General features: G+C 53.6%; 1 protein-coding gene across 6 annotated transcripts in view; it reads right to left on the bottom strand.

Moving 5' to 3' along the window:
• LOC103560445 (uncharacterized) overlaps nt 1-23,266 on the bottom strand; it is a 36,675-nt gene extending 13,409 nt beyond the window's left edge. The window contains exons 1-7 of one of the 6 annotated variants that reach the window (XR_011532882.1): nt 21,518-23,266; nt 18,891-18,993; nt 17,959-18,674; nt 16,175-16,288; nt 11,403-11,571; nt 2,705-2,780; nt 447-2,362 (exon numbers count right to left, since the gene is read on the bottom strand). Coding sequence is in view for 2 of the 6 variants with exons in the window: in XM_070593560.1 (XP_070449661.1) it covers nt 2,255-2,362; nt 2,705-2,780; nt 11,403-11,571; nt 11,665-11,713 (402 nt within the window). In the remaining 4 variants the exon portion in view is untranslated. Of the gene's footprint in view, nt 1-446; nt 2,363-2,704; nt 2,781-11,402; nt 11,572-11,664; nt 18,675-18,852; nt 18,994-21,517 lie in introns of those variants that run through there. The other 5 variants (XR_011532884.1, XR_547200.2, XR_011532883.1 and 2 more) reach the window with 5 other exon arrangements.
• Between the last annotated feature and the right edge of the window lie 2,278 nt (nt 23,267-25,544).

The raw sequence follows: 25,544 nt of genomic DNA, 5'->3' as shown, positions 1-25,544 counted from the left end.
CCTTTCTCAGTGCTTCCTTCATTCTCCTGGAGCTTCGGTGCCCAGATGGGATTAATTACAAGCCTCCCAGCATGCTCATCAGGAGCGCCTGCGGGCCAGGCTCCTCCCCGTTACTCATCCTGGCTTTGTCACTTTAGATTCTCATTATGTGTTTATTTAGATACTTATTATTTATTGATAGTTCTGTGATTTTGAGAATTGGACTAACCATATCCTTGACCCATGACAGTCTTTTACCACCACTGCTACCGTCACTTCCTTTTATGTATTTATTTATTCACTCATGAATGTATTTCTAGACAACCTTTGTTACTGTTTCTCCCATATTTCTCAATTTTTATTTAGATATTTTATTCTCTTTCTTTCATCCTTTCACGTAACAGACTTCAGCTCATGGCGTGCTCCCATCTAGGTCCAGGTATTTCCACTGCTCGCTCACCCATCCCTTTTATTTATTTTTTTTTTTTGGCTTTCTTTCATTTCAGTATTTATTTATTAACGTGTGCCCAGAGTTAGAAAACTTTTGGTTAAAGTTAACTCTCATCTTTGGTCCCCTGGTCCTCTTTCGTTTTTACCTCCTTTGAATTTTTTCTGTGTTTATTTTTCTATGCCAGGAGCACGTGTTTGGGTCAGTCCTAATGCTTAGCTGGTAATGATCCAGCATGGCCTTCCTTATATATTTACTTATCTCCTAATTTTAAAAAAGTCATCTTTGGGCTGGCCCCGTGGCTGAGTGGTTGGGTTCACACGCTCTGTTTCGGCGGCCCAGGGTTTCACCGGTTCGAATCCTGGGCGCGGACATGGCACCACTCATCAAGCCATGCTGGGGCAGCATCCCACGTGCCACAACTAGAAGGACCCACAACTAAAAAAAATATACAACTATGTACCGGGGGGCTTTGAGAGAAAAAGGAAAAATTTTTAAAAGAAATCTTAAGAGAGTCATCTTTCTTCTTTCTATTTATGGTTTTGCTTCTTGCCTCCCCCTTTCAGTCACTCGTCCCCTCTCTCTGGCATCTTTTCATTTCAGTGTGCCTTTTAATCTCATCCTCACCATTGGTTTGTGGATTTTTCACAGTTACTTCCTCTTTATTTTTTTAATTTTCACTTTTTTGACACACAAAAAGCTGTACATAATTAATGCAGACAACTTGATGAGTCTGAATGTAAGTTTACACTGTGAAACCGTCACCACAATCCACGTCACAAACTCATCCATCGCCTCCACAAGTTTCTCCCCCTCTCTTCTCTTATTATCATCACCATCTTTTATGATAGGATCACTTAACATAGATCTTAACATAAGATCTGCTAACATAAGATCTGCCCTCTTAGCAGACTAAGTATACAGTACACTATCGTCACCATGGGTTTAGGCATACTTCTTATTCTTTCTTTTACTTAGGTTTTATTCTTTTATTGACAAACTTTAAGTGCTATATACTTGAATAACACGTTCCTTGGTCCATGATGATCTGATATTGCTTCCTGTGTGGCCCTATTTACATACTGATTCCATATTTTATTGATTTCTATGTTGATCTCCTATATACCAAATTGGCTCCTGTTCAGTGTACACTCTCATCCGTGCTTGCTTACTTCTTTACCTATTTATTTATCCATTCCTCCATGCTTTCATTCATTCATTCATTCATTCACTATGTGAACCGTGCAACAGATACCAGCAAAATGACCTCCTGCCAAGAAAAATAGAACATTCACAATAGCTTAGACCCTCCTGCTTCCTCTCACTGCGTTAACCACCAAGGTGTGCACAACCCACAGTCTTTAAACACATACACGTGACAGATGCAGGCACAGGCAGAGTAAATGTTCGGGCAGCCAGACCCTCCCGGGGCTCCCATCCTAGACAAAGCAGGGCAGACCTGCCATTAGGGCCAGATTCCCCAGACCCCAGGGCAGGGCAGGCGCTTCCCCCCTGGACCCCCGTGAGTGGCCATCCCATGAGAAACCTGTTTCAAGACCCTTGAGTACACAGAGACACACACGTTGTACACGGTCTCCCCGGTGGGAAACGACGGACATGGAGTTCATTTTTAAATAGACGGCTTTGTCTGTAGCAATATAAAAATATTTTGGCCTTTCAAGGCAAATACAAAAGAAACGACCCATTACCATTGCTGAGTGTCTCAGTCCCAAACAATAAAGAACTTGAAGAGGTTTAGCCGGAAACTTTGAAGACAGAAAATCTGCCCATTCTGTTTTCCAGACATTTCAAGGGGGTGAGCGAAGGTCATTGGAGCTCGAAGCCCATTTGAGAGGCTGGTCCCTCGGCCCGCGCTTTTCCTTGGCCCTTTGAAGGGCCCCCCAGCTCACAAGGGCACTTCCATCCTAGTCTGCCCTGCGGCACAAGAGCCAAAGGGAGACTCGGTAATCAAAGGGCCATTCATTTAGAGAAGTGAAAGAGAAGAAATTCTTTGGGGGTCCGGCACTCGAAGCCGCCTATAGAATTCTTTTGCGACACAGACAACACAAGGATGCTGGGGGTCCTGCCTTAGAACACAAGCCCCACTTAGAACATAGTGAGCTCGGCTCGCCGGGCACCCACCTCCCCACAAGCGGACCACTGACCAGTGTTCTCCAGTCTCTCCCACAAGGCTCGCCTGGCGGTGTGCTCCAGGTGGCAGCTCCCTACCTTCAGGGACGAGACCACAGATGTGCTGCCCACACCCCAGAAACTTACGATTGGAAAGCTGGACAGTGCTGGGATCACGCGTCCGAGGTCCCTTCCCACGGAGGATTCCGAACGACGGCTTCGGCTGGAATGAGAAAGCACTGGGTCACTGAAATAGAACCTCCCCCAAACGAAGCAGGGACTCCCCAACTTTCAGCAAGTGTGGAATTGGCGAAACCAAGGGTTTTTCTTCTCAACACACTGACTCACGCAGTCACTCACCTGCCAAGCTCCCCGCCCCAGCTTGAGCTACAGGTGGAGTGGCCGGGGGCAGGTGCAGAGGCATCGAACGTGGGTCCCCACTCAAGAGTTTAGGGTTGGTGCTCCCCATGAGGCTAAGTGCTGTTTCATGGAACCCAAAGGTTTAGGGCCCCAGCACAAGTGAGAGCTGAGCTGGACACCAAAGGGTGGGCAGATGGCTCCCTAGAAGGGCATTCCACCATGAAGGAAGGGCACTGTGAGGCACAGCCAGGCCAGCATTCACAAGTGCTCAGGGAGAAGCTAGTGGTGCGATGTGGTGCAAGCGTGGGCCTGCTGGGCAATTGGCCGCAGCTGAGACTAGAGAAGAGGGCTGCAGGCCACGCTAATGCTTGTGGGGTCTTTCACACGCCGTGTCCTGAAGCCACAGCACACGTTTCATCAGATGGAAGAGAACGGTGCCTGAGCCGACATCTTCACTTCAATAATTATGTACAAATTTTAATCAGCACCATGAAAAGCCGTGACCAGGCGCACCAAGCTTTTAACTTCAAGTATCTGCCTTCAAATCTAGAAAAACTGAGGTGAGTAATAGTAGACACATGTCACTACAAATCCGTCAAAACCCACAGACTGTGCAACACAGAGTGACCCCTACTGACATGAATGATGGACTTCATCTCATGGTGAATCAAGACTGGCTCATCAATTGTACAAAGGTGCCACACTAATGCTAGACGTGAACGACAAAGGAATGGGGTGGCGGGACATGGGAATTCTCTGTACTTGCCACTGACTTTCTCTGTAAACCTAGAACTACTCAGAAAAAAAAAAAAAGCCTGTTCATTGAAAAAATATTTTTAAAAAATGAGTTGATTTTAAACAAATGTACAGTTTGACCATTTTTTTGAACACATGTAAGTAGGTGTGGCCAAAAGGCAGTCTGCAGATGCGGAGGTGTGAACAGCACTGTAAGGTGGTGAGGGGCGGAGTCAGAGACCTGGGCAAGAATGGGAGGGCACGGGCTGCCCCCGGGCCTCCAGGGAACGCCAAGGAGGGAAGAGGCCCGCTCCAAACCCCCGCCCTGTTCTAAGCCACTGGGATCCTGACACCACCTCTGCCCCTCGGTCCCCAGTCGAGTCACTCACCGGGGCGCCCAAGACCCGGCCAGGGCACACCTCCTGCTTCCAAATCCTAAGACTTCCTTCCCTGGCCTTGAGCTTCCCAAATACCATTTTCCCCTAATTGGTTGACTTTATAATCAAGAAACAAAAAGTCTGTAAAAAATAAGTGTTCATTAAGCAGTTAACAGCTCCTGGGGGACTAAGGGATCTCTCTGGTTATCTAAAAGCTCTGAGATGCCCATTTCGTTCTGGATACCATCCGAGATAGTTTCCAGCCCTCCCCGGAGCCCGGGAGTGCCTGGCATGGCCCTCTCATCATCACCACGGTCCTAAGGTGACAAGGGGACTCTAGACCCTGAACAACGCAGCAAGACCACAGGCTCCGCCACTTCCTGAGGGAATAAGGGCTGGGAAAGTACTTTGGGGTGTCGTTCTGCTTTGGTTCTCTTCATTGTTTTAACGGGACTGGGGAAATCAGCTCGGGGCATCTGGGGTTTGCCTGCTTCTGCCCCAGGGGCGCCATGAAGCCCTGGAGTGCCTGATTGTCCCTGATGAACTTTTGTGCAGACCACAGGCTGCTCTGGGAAGACACAGCCCGGGCAAAGTCGTGCCTGGGTTTCCACGCTGCGTGCACGAGCCCTGGGTTGGCCGGGATGTATTAAGAACACAGTGCCGGGCTGGAATCGGAACAGATCTCAGCAAACCTGCAGAGATGAGTCACTGTCTGGAACCCAAGGAAAACCTGACAAGGCCTCCTTACAGGGTCCAGAGGAACAACGGCAAAGACCTCATAAGCGCGTGCACTGAGCTCATGATCCACGTAGGAAGCGCTGGTGGGCACCCCAAAAACATCCTCCACCGCCTACAAGAATAGAAAATTCTAACTCTGCATCTCAAGATTTCAAAAGTTTCTCTTTTCTGGAGGAAAACAGGGCCTAAATGATCTGGCCTGTCTTCGGTACAAATAACTTAGGGATGTTTGGAAAAACGTAAAAGGATTATTTTTAATAAAATGGTGATTTCCAGAAATAGAGCCTGTAGTTTACAGAAGTAATCAGCCTCAGATCTCGAGCTTCCTACCTGTTGAGCGAAGACCACCCTCTTACAAATTCCCCCCCACAAATGCAAGCTCTTTGCGCAGCTAATCTCCTGTACCTTTGTGAAGGCCGGGGCCCTGGACATTACAGGGCCATTTATGAAAATGGGAGAGGTAATTGGGACATCTTTTGAAATCAGGTCCCCTCCGCCTTGCCAGCCCCACCAGCCCTCTAATTTCAGTTGGCCGGGCTGTGGAGGATGTTTACATATGCTTCTTCCTGGAATTTCACTCTTTGCTTCAGGAGTGGGCAATTAGAGAGAATTAGGGCCTATTTGGCGTATGTTTACCGTTAATGGAGAGAGTGGCAGAGGCAGCCCCAGGAAAGGCAGGCTGCTGGTCTAATTGAAGCTGGCAATTTCTCGATTCCTCATTTCAGCTCGCAGGTATTGTAGCAACCAAGGTCAGAAAACAAAGGCTGCAGCCCACCGTGGTAACAGCCGGGTGCAGGCCTGACCGAGGGTTTTGTGAGCTATTTATTCCCGCACACTGAAGCACAAAGAGAGAGCTCGAGATGTTTTCAAAGCCGGGGCTGCACCGGGCAGCCAGCACAGGCCTGGTTACTGATCACTCTTCCAGAAGCTGCCACCCTGACGGCTCCTGTAGGAAATTCTCAGCCGAGCAGGCCACGGCGCCAACTGAGGTGTTGCCCAGGGTCTCGTGACCAAAAGGCACGGGGTGAAGCCACCAGGGATGGTGCGGCCAGCCACACCCTCCTGGGACTGCGGCCACGGGCCAGTCTCATTACACAGTGAACGCTCCACAGCCCAGAAAGGTTTTCCAGGCCTGGCCGGCGGCCCGCCTCATTAAAAGAATACCCCATAAAACACGATCCTTGCCCCACCGCACGCAGCAGCCCCTTGGCGCTCACTCGGGGCATGAGCGCCTGTAGGATCTGTGTTCAGAAAAAGCTAGCCATGGGGACTGGCTAATGACTTCGAGCCCAGCGCCCGTGCCGGTCAAGCAGGAGCCGGCCACAGGCAGTGGGCTTCACAGCCAGGACCTGCTGCCTCGGGGTGGGGTGCCAGCTCTCTTAGGTCTCTGGTTTCCTCATCTCTGAAGGAGAGGGGGTTAGAAGGCAGTGGACCAGTGATCTCCGGGACCCCCCACCCACTCTAAAAACCTAGCGAACAAACCAACCAACTAAGCACAGATGACCACTGAGGCAGCCAGAAGGAACCAGAGCTCCACAGGCCCTCAGATGACCCTGATCCTGCACTGCCCATTTCACAGATGGGGAAACTGAGGCCCTGAGGGCTGGAGACAGGGGCCAAGGTCACACCCACCGTTGGGGCTGAACGTGGGCTGGAGCCAGGTCTCCAGAAGGCTGCTGCCTGACTCGAGGCCCAGAGCACTCGTTGAGAACTCGCTCTTCCGACTGACAAGCCCAAGGAGTGGACAGTGTGCCCTGCCCCCCACCAGGAGGCTAATAGGGGCCCAAGCTGGACACCTAGGGACCTCCGTCCCCTCCTCTGATGAAACAGGATCCTTGCCTTCCCAGCACTGACATCCTGTGCTTCTCCTGCCTCACAGAATACGCAGAACTGACAGGCTACTGCCCCGTTTTACAGATGGGGAAACTGAGGCCCAGAAGCCAGCAGTAACACAGATTTTTGGCCAAGACGGAGAACTGGGACTCTTTCCTCTCATGGCAGGGACTTTGGCCGTGGTTCCTCCAGAGGGGCAGGAGCCCTCCAGGCAGTCTGGAGCAGTGGGGTCGCTCAGGGCTGCCCCTGACGCTGTAGGCTGTGCTGACCGCCCCGCTCAGCCTCTCTAACCAAAACCACCAGCCCCGGGGATCTCCGAGCCCCCAGCCCCCATTTCTTAACCTGGTAGGAACGACTCTGTCTCCACCCACAGGATGGCCCAGAGAAAGGGCCGGAAAGGCAGAAGCAGCCACACAGCTGCGGCCCTGGACGGCCAGCACAGACGTGCGGTCAGTCCTTGGCCCTCTAACTGTCCTCCTTCCCCAACTTCCCATTCTGTGTCCTTGGCCCCATTCTGTCTCTTTGGCCGTCCCTCGGGCATCAGGCCCAGTTTGATCAAACCCTTGTTTACAGGCACAGCCACTCTGACGCTTCCTCCTGAGAAACTGGCAGAAAGAAAGCCCCAGAACGGAGGAGCACGAGCAGGTCCAGGGTCACGCTGACGGGGTGGCTGGTTAAGCGCCATTGTGCAGCCTCTTGTCTGGGCCTCGGCGCTCCCGACACGCACACAAGGGCAAGGGGCCCGCGTCAGCCCCGGAGGGAACACACACACACACTCCGCTTCAGAGGAAGGTAATTGAGGTTTTCGTCTTTTCATCTGAAGAAAAGGCACCTTCTATTGAAAGAATGTATTCACAGAACCTGGGAAAACTCATCTGCACTCAGCCCTCCCAATTATCCCCAGGTGGCTGGACTCCATGGGGGCCCCCCACATTCCTTTCTGCCTGCGTCTTTGTTTCCATCTGAAACGGCCCTGGGAGCTCCCAGGCTAAGAGTCTCCTCCTTAAGCCCCTGCCAAAGACCCTATTCACTGTGCCGAGAAGCCAGGCAAAAGGTGGGGGGCAGCCTTCCTTTTCCCGACTCCCGGGGTGGGGGACTTAAGAACTCTCCATCTGGATTTTTTTTTAAGCCCAAAGAAATTGGAGAGCAATTAGGAGAGTCACGACTACCCGCTCCACCATCCTCCTCTCCCTTAATGAATTCCTCTCTCACACACATCCCCCCAAGGTGGGGCCTCCCAGGGACTCAGCTCCCCAGCACCTGCTCTGCCCACTGGGCTCCACGATCACCAAGGACTTTGTTGCGAAGGGAGCTGAGAAGGCAAATATAGATATGTCCCGAGAGTTTCTCACCACAGTCAGTTCCCAAAAGCGTGGCTAGGGGGATCGGCTTTCCACAGTGAAGATTATGATACGGGACCAAGTGTCTAAAACCGAGAAGGCACTAGAAATTCCAGGATGCATGGGCACCTCAAACTTGGGCCTCTCGGGCACCGGGCAGCTCACCTTGGCACAGATAAGGCGTCCCTACACCTCTTCTGGATCCGACTGAACTCGGGACCCCTCTCCCTGGCACTTCTGTTCTGCTGCCAGGCCTGCAGGGTGCCCAGGAGGGGACACTGCTGGGGGCAGGCCTCCTCCCAACAGAGTCTCAAGGGCTCCCTCCATTCGCACCTTCCCTGGCTCTGAAACACGGACTCATTCCACGCCAAGGGGGCGAGGCTGCCTCTGTGACATCCCTTCCCTCAAGGTGCCCCAAAGCACCTGGCTGCCAGGCCTCGAGGTTGCCTGTTGGCACCGGACACTGTAGTGAGAGCCTTCCCCACCTAGTCTCGTCTCTCTCTTTCAAGACAGGAACCCCACACTTGAGATGGCTTCATTTGAAAAGATACAACTCTCTTCCAGAATCTTCCATCGGCTCAAACTGGGTATGGGAGACCAGGATATACTTCCTTGTTCCTTCTTTAGGAGAGGGGACAGGGTGACAAGCAGCAGCGGGGAGGGGGACCTCGTTCTTGGGACTCACTCACTTGTTAAATTCTAGTCTTCTAAAAAGAAGATGCTCCCAGTGCCCCAGACTTTCCCAATTCAGCTGACAATGCCAGTTTCTACACTGTCCACTGTCCTTTAACCCTTTGGGACCACAATCCGCCTCCCTCTGCATCACCTTCTGTGTAAAGCCGCCTTTCTCTTTTGAAGGGAAAATTCATTAGCAAGCTCATTAAAGATGGGCCCTTTTTTTTCTTTCTGGAAGTCAGATTGCTCATAAAAAACACATTTAAGTTACTTCGTGTAAATGAATGAACAAGAAACACGTGCATCGTGTTGCCCTCAAGTCTTGCCAGGTTTTGACATTATTTGGAGAAATGTGCTTACAAATACATTTGGGGTTTGAATAACAACTCAGGAGACACAGGGTCAGGGCCCTAAAAGCTGCCATCAGCCCCACAAGCCACCTGCAGGTGGGAAAATGCAGGGGGAGCGAAGGGGCCGGGTTTTCCTTCCCATGAGCGCAGAGGCGAAGCTGTGCTGGCGGCTCCCTTCCCCACCCACCCAGGTGGAGGCAGGTGGGACAGGCGGCCAGCTTTCAGACAAGACCACCACCTCTTCCCCGACATCCGTGCCGACCCAGAAGCGCCCAGCTGGAGGCGGGCCCCAGGGAACAGCCTAGCTCAATGTAGGCCTCCTGCCTGTCTTGCCCATCGGGGTCTCATTTCCACCCCTTCCTGCTCAGGGATGGGCCAATCCATCCAAAAAGAATTTTCCTGAAAACAATCATTTCTTTCATCACTTGAGGACGGCCTTTCTGTAATTCCTGGGATGATCAACTGCGAGGCTGATTTATGATGTTACGTTTCGACTTCTTTAATTGAGAACTTGATCTATTTCTATCTATTTTCTGCTCAGTAACACACAAAACCCGAAATACGTTGTTTGCCTGAGACTGAACATTCACAAGTGTCTCTGAAATAGAACTCGGCCCGGCCCATCCACTGAGGAGGGGGAGGCGTGGGGGTCAGCTGTCTGGGACGGGCTGGGGTCTCGCCTTCACCTTGACTCTGCTCCTCGGCTCAGCCCACCTTGAGCGTGTCCTGAGCTGCCCCTGACGAAGTGTCTAGAAGCTGTGCAGACTAGCTGCACAGATCTTTCTGGTAAGCTCCAGATACGACACCCCCCCAGGCGTCCCGCATCCTGCCTTGTGTAAAGCTCCCCTCCCAGGCTTCTTCCCGCGTCACTGTGTTTGCAGGGGGCTCAGCAAATGCCAGCTACGAAGTAAATATCACAGGGCAGAGCGTTCCCGGTGCCCATTCCTAGGCTGAGCCCTGGGCACACACTCCCCACCTCGACCAGCTCTCCAGAGAGCGAAACCAGCAGACAGAGGCGAAGCCCCGGGTCTGGATATCGCGGCCCCTCTCTGCCTGCACTCACGGGTTTTGTTTAAAAATCAGATCCCCACCGCATTTCCATTTCAGGGGAGAAGGGCAGGGCCGTGCAAGAGCTGTGTCAGAAACCTCCGTTTGATGAAAGAGCATCATGGAAGCTGTACTGGAAACCCAAGACCCCCCGGGGAGGGCAGGGGTCCAGCCGCTCTGCCCCCCGGGCAGCAGGCTGCGAAAGGCTGAGCACCCGGGGGCAGGGGCCCAGCTCTGGCACAGAGCTCGTGCATCACCTCCTGTCTCAGAGACCCCACGTGTGAGTGTCGAGGGGGGGACGTGGCACTGGACCAAGGGAAGTGCTGGGGCCCACTCGAGGCTCCACACATGTCCGGGGAATTGAATCAGCTTCGTCCCCAGCCTCCAGGGATTTCTCTCTCCCCTGGACCAGCCTGGCAGCCTACCTGCACTCATTCACTCACCCTAGTCGCTACTCCAGGAGCATCAGATGTGAGGCACGTCAGACACAGAGCCAGCCACACACTAGCACAGCCCCACCCAGTTGTGGACACCCCTCTGCCCCTCCAAGAAACTAGGGCTGGACCCTGCCACGGGCTCAGCCACTGGGACCCCAGAAAGGAAGGTACCTCAGCTGAGCCTCCTCTCCTTCCACCTTGCGTAGCTGCCGCACAGGCCACATCACTGTGTGGGACCTCCCAGGGCACCCAACTAGACCCTCTGGTCCTTAAGGCAAAGCTGGTCTTAGGCACCCCAGAAGAGCCAACCCCGAGTCCCCACGGCCCCATGGATGCATCTTCACTAAATGAACCGCAGACAGACAAACGACGAGTCCTGGGGTGAAGCGTGTGGCTGTAACCCTTGGCTTTCTTCTTCTCTACCATTAGTGATTTCATTTAAACAAACAAAAACATTGCCATCTCACTGCCATTTCAGGGGTGAGGAAAGAGGCCGAGAGAAGAACCCACTCAGAAACCACTATTTGATTAAAGGACATCGTGAAACCCCCAGGTGGGAGCAACCAGCACGTTCTCGGGGACTGGCATCGCCATGGCTTTGGGAGAAATGTTTTTCTAGCTAGGGCAGGGCAATGCACCCCAGTTCACTTTATTAACATGCTCAGCAAAGCTTTGTTGACGACCTACTAAGTTATAGGTCAGTTCTCAAGGAGGCGCCTTACTTACCATGCCGGGCTGCAGTATGCCGTCGCCCCAGGTGGCCCCCACACTCGCTGGCTTGGCGAGGCAAGGGTCTGGGCTCCAGGCAGCTTCCAGACCCCCAGACCCCCCGGTGGTATAGAAGAAGTCACCCTTGGAGCAGCCCCTCCCCAGGTTAAATGTGCACATTCTTGAACAGAGACACAAGCTCAACCTAACAGAATCGTGGTGTCCCAAGAACGCAAGAAACTCACCCCAAACCAGGAGGTGGCGACGGGCACAGGGTGGGCGTGAGGCGCCAGGCGGCCATCAGGAAGGACGTGGTCCAGGGTGGGGGTCCTCCGGGGGTTCTTCCATCCCTTCTGTCCAGTTCTTCAGCCAACCCGACCAAGTTGCAGCCCATGTCCCAAGGACGGGGCCGACCTTGGGGAGGGACAGAAAGTTAGAAAGATCGAAAGACAAGCACCCCAGAAAAACCACCAACACCCCAAGAAAAAGCACAGAGCCCAATCTCACCTGTGGTGTGGTTGTCAGTGGAGGGAGGTGGCTCGTGGGGACGGGCCATGGGCAAGGGATGCAACAGGCCCAGGTGGCAGCCCCCATGAGCCCTGGGGCAGGGCACAGCCCAGGACTCACAGGGACAGGGCGGCAATACGGGCAGGCCATGGGTGACTCCTGTTAGGACATGACGACAAGGGATCTGGACGGAGGGAGGGGACAGGACAGGTCTCGCTGCATCCCACGGTCACTTAGACCCTAGGAAGTCAGTCCCACGGCTGGAAGCATTTGAGGATGGCTGGGGGAGGTGGCCTGACAGCAAGAGCTTGTCCCATGGACACTGGGGACCCACTGGAACCCCGGGCAGCACTGAAGGGGAGGGGCATTTGGACCCATAGCAGGGCAAAAGGCCAGCAGGCAGGAGGTGGCAAGGCAGCAGGCAGGCCAGGTAACCACAGACGTGGGCTCAGCAAGGAAAAGCAACCCGTTAGGCAGAGGGCGAGACAGCGGAGCCCAGGGCATGAGCCAGGTGACTCGGCACAGAGGAGGGGGAAGTGGGCCAGGCTGAGCAACAGACTATGGCAAGCAGCCTCAGGTGGGCAGTCCACCTGACCGGTGGAGAGCCAGGGGAGGGGCCGCCAGGCAGAGCAGAACAGAGCAGGTGGGCAGCCGGCAGAAGCGGAGCCTGCAGAGCTCCCCCGAGGGTCCTAGCCATCTGTCCTTTGCATGAGACAGGCCCCAGCCAATGACTGGGGGGCAAAGGAGCTGGTTTTAGCCCCAGTGAAGGAAGGCATCTTGGAGGGAGGGGTCCAAATCACACACCTCAACTCAAGAGGGAGACCTTTGTGGCCAGAGCCCGAAAGGACACACACCACACTGTCCTATATTCCCACCTTGGTCCTGAGTTCAGGGCCAGGGGTCCAGGACAGTCATCAGCACTCAGCGACAGGATGGAGTGCGGGAGGCAGAGAGAGCAGGCGGGGCTGGCTCGGACCAGCGGCAAGCACAGGCAGTCTGAGGTTCCTCTGGGGTTTGAATTAAAGGTTCCAAAGGAAGTCCAGCCAGGCCCGCCCCTCGCACCGTCCTGCATGCCTACTACAGAGCGGGGAATCCACCGCTCCAGCGCCTGGGACAGCCGTGAGGCCGCCTGTGGCAGAAGCAACCCCCCGGCCTGCCCTCCCAGGGGTGGCAGAGGCCATCAAGGGACGCGCTAGCGTGGCGGGTGCCCAGCCCGTGCCGGGCTGTGGGCTTGCTGAGTAAGGATCAACTGTTGAATGACGGGATGAACGCATGAGTGAATGAAGGCGTGAGACCAGCAAGACCCCACTCAAACGGGGCTGAGGATGGGGCGACACCCATTCCGCAGTCAAAGCAAACGGCCCCTCCACCCTTTTGACCTCAAACTCCTTGCACCCCGATGCCTCCCGTCTAGCAGCTCAGGTGTGGTGGCCGAGTTCCTTCATTGACTCACCTGTCCAAACAGACATCCCACATACTCTTACTGAGCCCCACTTTTTTGCCAAGCTGGTACTGGGACACCCCAAGGAGGTGTGGGCTGGCCTAGGGTACCCCCAGAGGATGGGGTTAGGACATGATGGAGAAGCAGGGGAGACGAAGGGGAGATGGAGAACAGAAACGGAGGCAGGAAAAGCAGAAAAACAGAAACTCAGAATTGGGGGCATCTCCTGGCCTCACTCCTCTGGTTTCCCATCTGCTTAAGCTGCCTCCTCCCACATCTCCTGAGCCTCCAGGACTGACTTAATGACGGATCTTGAGACCAGTGGGCTCCAGGGGTCAGGTGACCAACACGGGAAGCCTACAGTGGGCTGGAGATGTGGTGCAGGGGTCCTGAGTCCACAGGCAGCTGAGAGCCGCGTCCATCCCAGGCATGAAAGGGGTGCCACAGAACCAAGAAGGCAAGTTAAAAGGGGCAACCCCCCCACTCGAGGAGGCAATCAGCTCAGATTCTCTGCTGGTGGCCTCAGGAAAGTTTAAGACGACTGCCTGCTTTCCAGAAACCCAAGCAGGAGTCCGGCTGGGAGTTTCACCATGTGGCAGGCGCTGTTAGGGTCCTGGGAGTAAGCACACCCTGAAGATCCTGGCCGACTCATGCCTTCCACCCCCTCCCCAGGTTCTCAAATGCTGGCATATTAATGGCTTTGGGGCTCATCTTTTAATTATCAGTGGTGTTTGAGGGTGGGAAGGGTCCTGTGATTTTGTTCCTATTTAAAAGTCCTCACTTAGCAACCCCCAGAACTGCTCTTCTTTCACTCTTCAATGACTGCGTGGGGTAGTGGGGTAGGTTTCTGTGGGATCACCATTTTCAGAGGTGCTCAACCTCATCCTGGTTCCTAATCCGGGCGACCTCTGGGTCACCTCCACCCAAAGGGGTGGAATCACCCCACCCAGCCACCTAGACATCCTTCGAGATTTTTTTGGGATGTTGGACAAGAGTTGGTTTTGCTAACTTGGAAAACATGTCTAATTCTGACCCATGATGCCAGGGAACCTTTAGCCAAGAGATAAGTTAAGGGAGGAAGTTTTCTACTAATAAAATTTTCTGGCTCCAACCACCTCGCTTATCCCTTAGTTTTCTTCCACTTGGCTGAAAGTCTGGCTAAAGCTGGAATTAAAGTTTAATTGGAGTGATCTGATCTTGATTGATCTGCCTTGGGGTGAGAAATGTCCACAATTCGGGACACATAAGGGCAGACTTGAGGCACACCTGCTCTAGAGACAAGAATGGGCTCTGGGGAGCTCAAGGGTCAGGACAGAAGGGGGATTCAGGCGGGCTGCAGGACACATGGGAGAGGGCGACGTTGGGGCGTGAAAGGAGCGTCTACAGGTTCTGATGCCCGATCTGAGCTGTAATGTTCCCTCTGGCACTTGGTTCGCTGAGTGATCCTAACACACTGCTGGACTCTGAACCTCTCTAACAGCATTCGGGAGCCAAACATGGACCCTAAAGCACACCCTTCCAGGGGGTGGCCCTCTGGGGCACCAACATCCATCCATTTCTTGACCTAAGTGGAGCATCCCATGGGTGTTGACTTTGTGATAATTCCACCGGTTCTACCCCTATGACATGGCACCATTCTACCTTTGGTAATCTTGAGTAAGTGTGAATGTTCAGTGGTCCTGGAACAAGTCAGGTGCGTGCCGGACGGGGAAATGTGTGCTCTCAGTCCTCAGCCCTCGGAGAAGGAACCCAAGAGGTGTGACTCGCCCTTGCCCTGGGTATAGGGTCGAACAAAGAAACTTTCCACAAAGCAGCCCTATCTGCAGCCCGCTTCCCAAAGCTGCCTTCAACTTTCAACCCCGCTCAATGGACTGCTCGCAGGGATGGAGGCAAAGACTTAAAGGGGGAGCAAATGAAACCTCAGCTCCAGCCCCAAAATTAGAAGTGTGGGCGAAGAAGCGAGTGGCCCTGCCCTGTGGACGCCAGTTCACCTCATTATGATAATCAGTGTGTTTTTCCTTTGCAGACAAAGAAGGCTCCTTATGAGACGAATATTGGAATCCAGCGGCTACCTCATTAACGTCTGCAGCCTCCTCCTTGACAGGGCCTAAGATTAGCCCTGTGTTCATTAAGGGAAAAGGGCGGAAAGTGGAATAAAACTGAAAAACACAGCTGGGGGGAGGGGTGGGCTCTTTCTGTCAGCCATTCATTCATTGAAAGACTCCTGTGCACCTTGGGGATTTAATCACCAGCAAAGGGGGGGCAGGGGGGTCTAACCAGGATGCAGGAGGTAAAGAGGTTAAACTTGATAGAAGGAGTTAAAAACCCAAAATGGGGCAATTTGATTTGAAAGCTTCCTGGGATTTGTCACTGGGATAATCAATTTAAAACCTTTTTCCTGTTTACTTTCTTTCAGCCGAAACTGAAAACCTTTCTCTGGATGTCTTTTTTGGTAGATTTTAATATTCTCTAAACCTCTCCCCCCTACTTTTTTGTCTTTAGTGGGTTTTTCTGTAAATTCTTTTCTTCTTTCTCTCCCACTCCCCCCCCCCCCGCCCCGCCCCTCTCCACCTCTTTCTTCTCGCTTTGGTCCTCCCCATGGGAACGGTTTCAACCTGTAAGGAAATCTAATGGGGACTCCAATTATATTTTCTCCTGAATACCTGATTGACTTTATTTTAAGTCTTTCAAATCGTCTCTGGTTCTTACCTGCAAGATAGCCCACCTCACCTGCCAGGTAAAGACGATTAACCCTATTTTACAACTGAGAAAAAGGTGGCTTGGGAAAACTGACCTACTTCAAGGCCCCAGCACTAAGTGGGCTAGCCAAGGCTCGAACCCAGGGCGAGATGGCAAGAGGCAGCTTCCAGACATTAGGAGATCCGGATATGCAAGTTTCTGGGAAAACTAAGAAATGAGGGAAGCCAGGAGCAGGTGTCCCCGTGAGGTCTACAGGGAGTGTGTCAACAGAAGTGAACCGGAGCCGAAAAGCTATGTAAGAGAAAGAATGAGTCCCTGTGTCCAAGAGCCAGACACGTGGCCAAGGTGAAGCTCCAGAAAAGTTATTACCTTAGTGAGAGCCGCTCGATGGAGTAGAGCAAGTCAGGAGGCAGTGGGTTGAAGAGGAAATTGGAGGTGAGGAAGGAAGACAGCAAGTGAAGACAGGCCTTTCGAGAAGCTTGGCTGCGAAAGGAAAGAGAGAAACGGTAGTGGCTAGAAAGGAGGACAGAAGGGACCTGGGAGGCTGTGGAGAGAGCAAAGTTAGGAATTCAGAGGATAACCGATGGTGGGAGGTCCAGGGCTGAGATAGGAGGGACCAGAGCAGAGGGCACCCCTTCCTTTACAAGGTGAGAGGCGATGGGGGTACACATGTACGGTGGGACCCCAATCTGAAAGGCCGCTTGATGGCTCTGTTCCCCTAGAAGGTGCAGGCCAGCCCCGGGCCGGGACAGGGAGTTGTGAGGTTCAAATGAATTGTCGGTTGCCAGAAAGGGCTCTGCATACTACACAGGAGACAGAAACGGGCACCGTAATTACTCACTGGTAGCGGGACGCTCAATTTTACAGCCCACTCCAATCTCACCGGGGCCTGGACTTTCACTGACCATAAATTATGCGTCCTTACATTAAGGATGTAAAAACCAGTGGTAAAAGCTCCTGCCAGCCTCTGGAAGACAAAAGGTGGCCTCCTAATAGCCTGGATTAACTCAAAGCAGATCTCCGCCCACTTCATTTGTCACCTTCCAAGTCATCCTTCCACCTTCATTTGCCACATAATCCAATCAGGCCCTTTCAGATGCCTGGGAGCTATTGTCCACACCAAGCTGGGCTTCTGCAAGGCGGCCTGAGTTGTTTTTGTCTTGTCCGGACAAAACTGGTTGGCTTAAAAGGGGACGAAAGAAAGTGCTGGTCAAATGAGGACCCCAATTAGCTTCCAAGAGACTGTTTTCATCATCTTTGTATCACATCCCAGGCCTGGTGTGCTGGGCATATTGTCAGGGTTCCAGAAAATGTTTGTTGAATTAATTCCGTTTTTATTTCTTCTGGAATTTACTTATGGAGTGCAAACACACACAGCACCTACTGGGTGCTGGCTGTTACTACTGCGGGAGAAGAGGGCTGGGCATGTGAAGGACGGAGGACAGCCTCCGGGGGATAAGTATCTCGCAATTTCCACAGCAATTTACAAAGCACTTTCATAGCAGTTACATCATTTGGTCTTCAAAAGCGCCCTGTGGGGTAGATAAACGCGGAGGTTTTTTTTTTTTTTTTTTTTTAATCCCCATTTAGACCATGAAAGGAACTGAGACTCGGAGAAGTTAAGCGACTTGTTTAAGGTCACACTGTTACTGGGAGGTGGAGCCAGCACAGGGTACCAGCTCTGGGGCCACCCAGACCCCAAGACCACCCTGGGCAGCTGGGATTTCAAAGAGACTGTCCCTTTGTCAAATGTCTGACTGGACGTCAAAGGGCTTTTAATATAACTCTGGGCTAGGGGGTACAGGGCGGCTACAATGGCACCCAGGATCCAACTATGACCTCTTCTCTTGCCAGCAGTGTGACAAAATACTTACATCCCTCCAGCCTCGGCGTCCATCCTCACTGCCAACGTGGGTGACCCCTATCCCGTGGGAGGGGCACTCAGCTTTCATGGGTCCTCTTCCCCACCCACCTTTTGAAAATTACTCAAATCAATGACAAATTCATTCTCATCTGTAAATGAGGCCGCCTCATACACATACTCCTATGACATAGAAAGAACATTCATCTACATAGAAAGTGCTCTGGAAATGACCGCATGCATAATTCGTATTCCTTCAGGTCAGCCCAGGACCCTCTGGTGGAGCCCCTACCTGATGCAAGGAGAGCCTGGGGGACAGGGGCTGTCCGGAGTGCTGTGGGAGAACAAGTACGACAAGTGAGAGAGGTAGGAATGGATTGACCTGCCAAATTTTTTCAACAAACATTTGCTGACCGCATCCTCTATGCCCAGCCCTGCCCAAGGCTGCCTTCTCTCATTTAATACTCACAACAACCCTAGGAGGTTGCACTTCTCATCCCCATTGCCCAGAAAGGACGGGGGATCTCGAAAGAGGGGAGCATGCCTTTGGCAGTTCAGTAGCATGACATGAGGGCTCATGCTCATTCCACAAGCCCACCCTGGGCCTTGGAATCGCCAGTGAGATGCTAGAGGAGCCTCTGGCCTAGGTCCCCCTCCTGAGGAGTTCCCAAAGGGATCTTTCCGTTCAGGACATCATAAGGGCAACAGCAGGGTCAGTGGAGAAAGACTGACGCCACCCTGAGGGAAGCGCTCCAGGTCGCCGGCACATTAACACAGCAGAGACTTATGGGAAAGTATTCACAGAGACCAAGCACAAGCGTAGCAAAGATCAGGGGTTAGCAGCCAGTGCCCCCTCACTAGGGCACTGGTTCAAGCCTTTAGCCAAGAGGGACAGCTGGCTTGTCAGTCCTGGTCCTCTTCATCCCTCGTCGTCCTGGTCCTGGGGGTCTCTGCCAGCGGCTGCTTTGTATGCTGGGGGGATCCAGGAATCGGTGCTCCTAGTGTCCTCTGCAATTGATCAAAGGTTAGAGGAGCCACTTAAAAGCCCAAGTCTACATATTAATTAAAATTTAAATGAATTAATCACAACTAAAACTAATTAGTTAAAATTTAACATTGTCTTTTAATTGCTAATGGGTCTGGGGGCGGTGCAAGGAGGGTGGCAGGGATGGGGAATTGTGCCCACCATGTTGGGTATAAACAGCCACAGGAGGGGTTAGGTACCATGAGGTGGAGACGAGCCGCAAGCAGCTTGGCAACAGCTTGGCATGGAGAGGTGGTCCTTGAAGACAAGGCGAACGGATGATGTCATCCCTGAAGAGAGGCCCTATGGCACCGGAGGGGGCCAGATTAGAAACCATCTTAATGACCTCTAACGGCCAGCACAGGAACAGCAGAGAGAGGGAGGGGACAGTCAGAGGGAGAGGGAGGGGGGAGTAGGAGAGAGGAGGGAGGTGGGAGGGGTTGAGAGGGAAGAGGGAAGGGTATGGAGAGAGGAGGCAGGAGGGAGGAGGGGGAGGGAACGGGAGAGAGGAAGGGGAGGGGAAAGTAGGAATGAGGAAAACGGGAGGGGAGGGGGAAGAGGAGAAACGGGAGGGGGAGGAGGGAGAGAAGCGGAAGGGGGAGGAGGGAGAGAAGTGGGAGGGGGTAAGGAAGACTTGACTGACAGGGCACAAGTGTTAGCTGTGTGCGCATGCGCAACCTGAAGGCCCGTTTAGCGGGCCGAGAGCCATTTGCAGGCACAGACCGCTAGGGGGCGTCCGGCCAGCATCCAGAGCCCAAGAGCACAGCCACCTGCGGCGCGCGCCTCGCCGGAGCCTCCCGCGCCCCCGCCCGCGCCTGGCCCGCAGCTGCCAGGGACACAGCTGGCGTAGGATGGGCGGGGGGCTGCCCAACAGGTCTCTGGCCGGGAGGGGGAGGCACAGCCCACCCCAGCCCATCACGCAGGGCCACCATGTCCCCTAAACGCCACGCCCGCCATCACTAGCCAGAATCCACCTGTGGACTTCGGGCAGCACTACCTCACAAGCCCAGGGGGCCTTCTGCGCCCCCCTAACTGTGGGGGGGGGGGGTCAACCTACACCAGAGAGACACTCGCCAGAAGGATCTTTCCAGAACACGATTCCACTTTTAATAAGCAAAAACAGAGAGATCTTGGTCCCGACCTTCGGTAAATCCAATTAAAGATAAATTAATTAAAATTATAAAGGGCCAGTTCTCAATACACCGTTTTCACTCACTTTTGTGGTCTCAGGACACATGATACAAAATATGACAACCTTAGAAAATATAAAGACGGCCAAAATCGTCTAATATCATCCAGACAACCAACGACCCCCCCCCCAAATCTCGCCTCCATTCTTCGCCAAGACCCCTCACGATAGCGCCTAATTAACCATTTTACCAGCCCTCTTCAGCCTACTCAAATGAGCCACGTCTTCCTAAGACCCCCTAAACCATCATCCATTGAAATAAACTGATCTGCGTCCACGCTCTTCCACGACACCCTAAGTCGCGCAACCAACGCGGATCACGGCATCTCTGCTCAGCGCGAATCCTGCAGCCTCTCTTCCCCGTGAACCCTGGCATCTTAAAACATTTCCCCCTTAGGTAAATGAATCCAGAATTCTCCAGTAAATCCCGCGCACGACCCCCTCCAGCAGGAGAACAAAGGCCACCTCCCCTCCCCACCCCGCCCCCCAAAATTCCGCAGTGCCACCAGCGCCCTCTGGCGGCCAGCGAGAAAACCTTCTAGAAACCTGCCACGTAGCAACCCGCTCGCGCGCGCGCACCCCCCCTCCCCAAGCCTGCCGGCCCAGAGTGGGGAGGGGGCGGCGTGGGGGGGCTTGACAGGGACAAAGGAAACAGCAAAACGCAACTTTATGAAACGTCAAAAAGCTGCAACACGTCAGAAGCTTCCAGCGACCATCACGCAACGCTGAAAAGACCCTCGACCCCCAAGTTCCAGCTCCCAGCGCCCAGATGCCCCCCGCACGCCCCCCTTTTCTGTATTTCTCTCTTCCCTCTGGATTCGTCTCTCCCAGACGCAAAGACACGGCCTTCTGTCCACCCCAACCCACCCCTTACTTCTGTTTTGCCTGCGCCCCCAATTACTTGACCCTAACAGCCGTCCTTCTCTGTGAAACTGATCCTAGGGGGTTTCGGGCAGATCCGCACTCGGGCGCCATATCTCCCCAATATTAAAGTGGTAGATCAGGGTGACGCCGAATGACATCAGTTAGCAATTTCACTCTGGAATGTGGCCGGACTCTCCTCTGCACTGAACCTGTGTGGACTCGGCTCAGGGATCCCTCGCGGACGGGAGCCTCAGCTCCTCACGCCTACGGGCCACCAAGAATCCGGCCAAAAAACCAGAGGGAAGTATGTCCGGGAGACTCTTTTTTTCGGGTGCTTTCCCCCCCTAATTCGTGGGGCATGCAGAGTGCATCCGGCGCCATATCTCCCACCATTCGTGATTCTAACGGTGGCTTCAAACACAGAAAATCTGGGTTTTGGACCCCAGCGACTGCGGTACCCTGGATTCCGAGAGGGTTTGGATCCGATTCCTCCTACTCATCTTAATTTAAGCCCCTACCACCCAGCCTACCGCGACGACTGGACAAGTAAGGGGCCCTGATTTCCCACCCAGGAAAATGTGCCTCGAAATTTTTCTTCCTGACAGAATTTCAGTGCCGACCCTCGGGGACCAGGCGAGGTGGCCGCCTTCAGGAGAAGGTCCTCGGCGTCTGGCGTCCGCCTTTCAGCATGTCCAGGAGGACAGAGCCCAACCCAGAAGGGGGTGTAGTCATCCTTTTGCACATCCTTTTAGGCAAGGATGGCCAACCACTCACCAGGTGGGGAGATTCTCGCGTGGGCGCCCCAGTTCTCCCGAGGAGCTGCAGCCACGGCCAGCGGGCCAAGGCGCGCTCCATCCCAGTTCTCCGCCGTCTGCGCTAGGGGCTGGCTGGGTGGGGTTTATATGGAGGCGCAGAAGGGGTGGTCTCTGACGTCAGCGCATTCTGCTGCAATGCGCTCATTTCTCCAAAAGTGATTGGCCGGAAAAATGAGCCCCCCAGATTCTATGACAAATTGCTCTAGCCGCACCCAGGTTGCAGCAAAGAAGAGGAAAAAATTCTGCCGCAGTGCCCCTCGCCGCCATGACCAACACCCTGTGTTCGCTGGTGCTTTTTCCCTACGTGAGCCCCGCTCGCCAAGCAGGGTGATCGGTGTGCACAGTTTGCCGGGAGAAAGGCACCGGGGATGGTTCCCCCAGGCGGGCCGGGGTAAAGCTGGGGCGCTGGGGGACGCAGAGCCACACACCTGGCTATTTCGGAACTTCTATCCGAGGATGCGGCTTAGGGAAAGAAAATGATGCTTTCTGCTTTTCTTTGGAAAATAAAATGCCCCAACCAAGATAACCAGTATCCAAATGTAAGTCGGCGGCTGGCACCCCGCTTTTAGCCCACCCGTCCATTTCTGATTGGTTCTCTTCGACACGGCAGACTCGGCACAGCATCTTTGCGTCAGAAAAAAACAGGGTTTGAGTTCCCGGCTCTGCCGCTGACAACCTGTGTACCCAGACCCCGCAAGGTCCCTTTCTCTGCCACGGGGTCGTTTCCTCCACGATAAGAAGGGGGCACCCCCTAACGGAGGTTGTAAAAAGAATCGAGAAATGAGCCGTGTCCCTCTAGGAAAAGTACTTTTTGAGGACGACTGTGTCCCATATAGCGATCCATGGGGTACCCCCAACCTGAGATGATCCCCCCACTCATATGCTTTGAAAACCGCTCCCCCGCCCACACCCCCACCCCGCGCACCGCCTCGGGGAAACGGGCAGCGACACATGTGGCGGCAGAGCATAGCTGTGTGGCCTCGTGCTCCGGGACTTGGCACATGAGAGTTAATCCTCCACAGGTGGCGCCTTCGGCAGCTCTGCCGGGCACTGAGTGGCAGAGCGAGCAGGGCCGTCAATCAAATGTCCTCTCGCAAAGGTCAAAATGCTGTTGAAAGGGACTAAGGATCTATCTTAGGGTGACAGGTGGGTGGCAGCCGGGAGGGCAAGGATGAAGCGCCTGGTGACAGAAGAGGGGTGAGAATGAGTGATGGGTCCCAAAGGGGAAAGGCAGAGGGGCCCCGCGGGGGTATCAAGTTAGATCTGTTCCCCCGCACTTCTTGGGGGGGGGGGCGGTTCAAAGCAGCGTCAGAGCGAGCCCCCCATGCCCAGAGATCCTGTGAGGGGGCTGGAACATAGACGGGAGACTCCAGGGCTATTTGTAACCCCACAGCTAGTGACAAGAAGACGAAAATGGACCACCAGGTCACGCGAGACCCCGAGCCGTGGGCGAGAGCCTCGTTTATAGATGCACCGGTGCGCTACTGGGGAGATGTAGAGAAAGCGGACTTTGGGGGGCATCGCGAGGGGCACCCTTAACATGTCACATCATGTGAGGGCAAAAAAGAACACCCCATTTGCAGCTGGGGAGCAAGCGAGGCGCCCCAGAGACTAGAGGCCCCCAGCAGGGCTCGCGAGGCTGATAGGCCCGCACCAGCCGCCGACGTCAAGAAAGCCTCAAAAAATCATGGCTCCGAGCATCCCAGTCAACAGGAGGACGTTTATTAGCCTCGGTATTAATAGCTAGGAAACAGCCGAAGCGGGCCCGGACCAATCAGCGGCCAGGAGCCCCTGTCGTCAAGCCCGCGCTGCCAATCAGACGCGGGCAGGCCCGGTTGCTAGCCTGCCGGGGGCAGAGGCGAGAGGTGCCCATTGTCACGGGGGCTCCCGCAAGCCCTCCGCGCGTGGGCGGCATGCGTGGGAGCCGAGGTGGCCACCCGAGAGCGACAGGAGCTACGCACTCGGGGTCCCTGGGGGCTGTCTTAGAGACGGTGCCTCCTGGAGTCCGCCCTGCAGCCGCGAAAGGACGTGAGCTGATGCTGGCGGAGGAGCCCCCGGTCTTGGTTGGGGGGCCCCAGGGAGGCCCTGCAAGGAGAAACTCCAGGCATGCGCAAGAGCCCCTGCCGTGGTTGGGGCCCCTAGGAGGCCCTGCAAGGAGAAACTCCAGGCATGCGGAGGAGCCCCCGGCCTTGCTTGGGGCCCCTGAGAGGCCCTGCAAGGAGAAACTGCAGGCTTGCAGTGGGCCGCTCTCTCTTCAAGGTCAGGCCCCATGAGGAAGGTTGCGCCTCCCATCGAAAGCTTTTTTTCTGGGCTTCCTGGTTCCTAAGCAGTAAGCCCAACTCCCCTTTTTCAAGGTCTTACTGACAAGGCCAAGGTAAAGGACCCTGGAAAGTATGTGCTTCCAACAATAGCGCCGCGGGGTTGTATCCCAGCTCCGTTGCCTCCTAGCTGGGAGGCTGATGTCCAGGCCCTTCTCTCGGGGGGCCCCTATTTCCTCATCTGGAAAAAGGAAAGAGTTGGACAAGATGGTCCCCAAGGAGCCTTCCAGTCCTGCTCTGCTTGATTTGAATGTATACATCAGGCGAGTCAAATGTCTTCCAGAACATTCTGCATGACAGTAATTAGTATCAGGTGTATCCTGCAGTCCATGTGGTTACTTCATGCTGCTTTTCTTTCCATTGTATTTTATTTTAAACAGAACTCCATAGCAACATGTTTATCCTTCTGGCTTCCTAAAATAAAGAAAGAAAGAAAGAAAAAGATAGGGAAAAAAAAAAAAAAACCAAAGAGAGAAAAGACTGCTGTAAACTAATCTGTACTGAGCAGGGTTTAACCGCAATAAAAAAAAAAATCCATATGTTTAAATGTTTCCGTTGGCTTTTCTGGGGCTCAGAACCTAACTTTTTAAATATTTATTGGTCCAAAGTGATGGAAGAAGTAACTTGAAAGAGCCAAACCCGTGGTAATATTTGGACACAATTCGTTTCTCAGTCTGAGCGATGTCATGCGTGTTTTCCTTGCTCGAGAAGGATATTTGAGGGCTCAGATTCATATCTATAGGGCAAAACAGACAAGGAAATCCAGGTTTGAGAAGTGGCTCGCTTTCTCTCTGTGCATGCTGAAACCCAGCTCTCCTGAAGAACCCTGGAGGAGAGCCAGGGTCCCAGACACACGGCTTAGCATGCTGCCTTCTTTTTTTTTTTTTACGTAGATATAATTCAAAGCACACATTTTTCTTCTTTTTTTAATTCATACTTGGGAACCCTCACAAGCCGTGTGAGCAGTCTCCTATCCACATGTACATACTTGTGGGCAAGTATACAAACATCTTAAGATTTGGCTAGGAAATGAAGACAGGGTCCTATATTCATCTCCCAGGCATGGGGAAATGCATTCTCTTCTCAAAAACCATACTGAGGGCTTTTACAAAACAGCATCCCCGGGGTGCCTGCCGCTCTAAGGAGGCCTTCCCAGACTTCCAGGTACCCCGAAAATGGTAGCATTCCCCAGAGATCTTTCCAGGCTCTCTTCTTTTGCCTCCTCCCGGGTAGCAGCTGTGATGGCTGATGTTGTGGTCTTCTTAAACTCTAGTTCCAGTGCCAGTCTCTGGCAATGGGAACCCCCAAAGTCACACATCCTTGAACCCCCTTCTATCCCCCCATAGACTTCAGCCACAGTCAGAGAAGCAGCGGGGTATACAGAGGGTCCTCCTGTGAGGCTGTTGGCGGGGGGAGCCTGGCATCATCAGGTACAACTGCTATTCCTCTTACAAGGTGTGAGACTGGGTGCCGAGCGGTCGAGGATTTGGGGGAAATGATCGAATAAATAACAGTCCCATCTTCTGGGGTCCCATACTTGATAGTGACTCCCAGAATGCACAGTGACCTGGCGCTCCCATGCTAACAACCCTTCTGGGACTCAGTTTTGCCTTCAAAAGAAAGTCTAAGCTTTTCAGTCTGTTGTTTAAGAACTGGGGCAAGGGGCTC

Source organism: Equus przewalskii, chromosome 25 (genome assembly GCF_037783145.1).
Source record: "Equus przewalskii isolate Varuska chromosome 25, EquPr2, whole genome shotgun sequence".
NCBI lineage: Eukaryota > Metazoa > Chordata > Mammalia > Perissodactyla > Equidae > Equus > Equus przewalskii.
The sequence above is the reverse complement of the archived record's forward strand: the minus strand, read 5'-3'. Positions and strand labels throughout refer to the sequence as shown.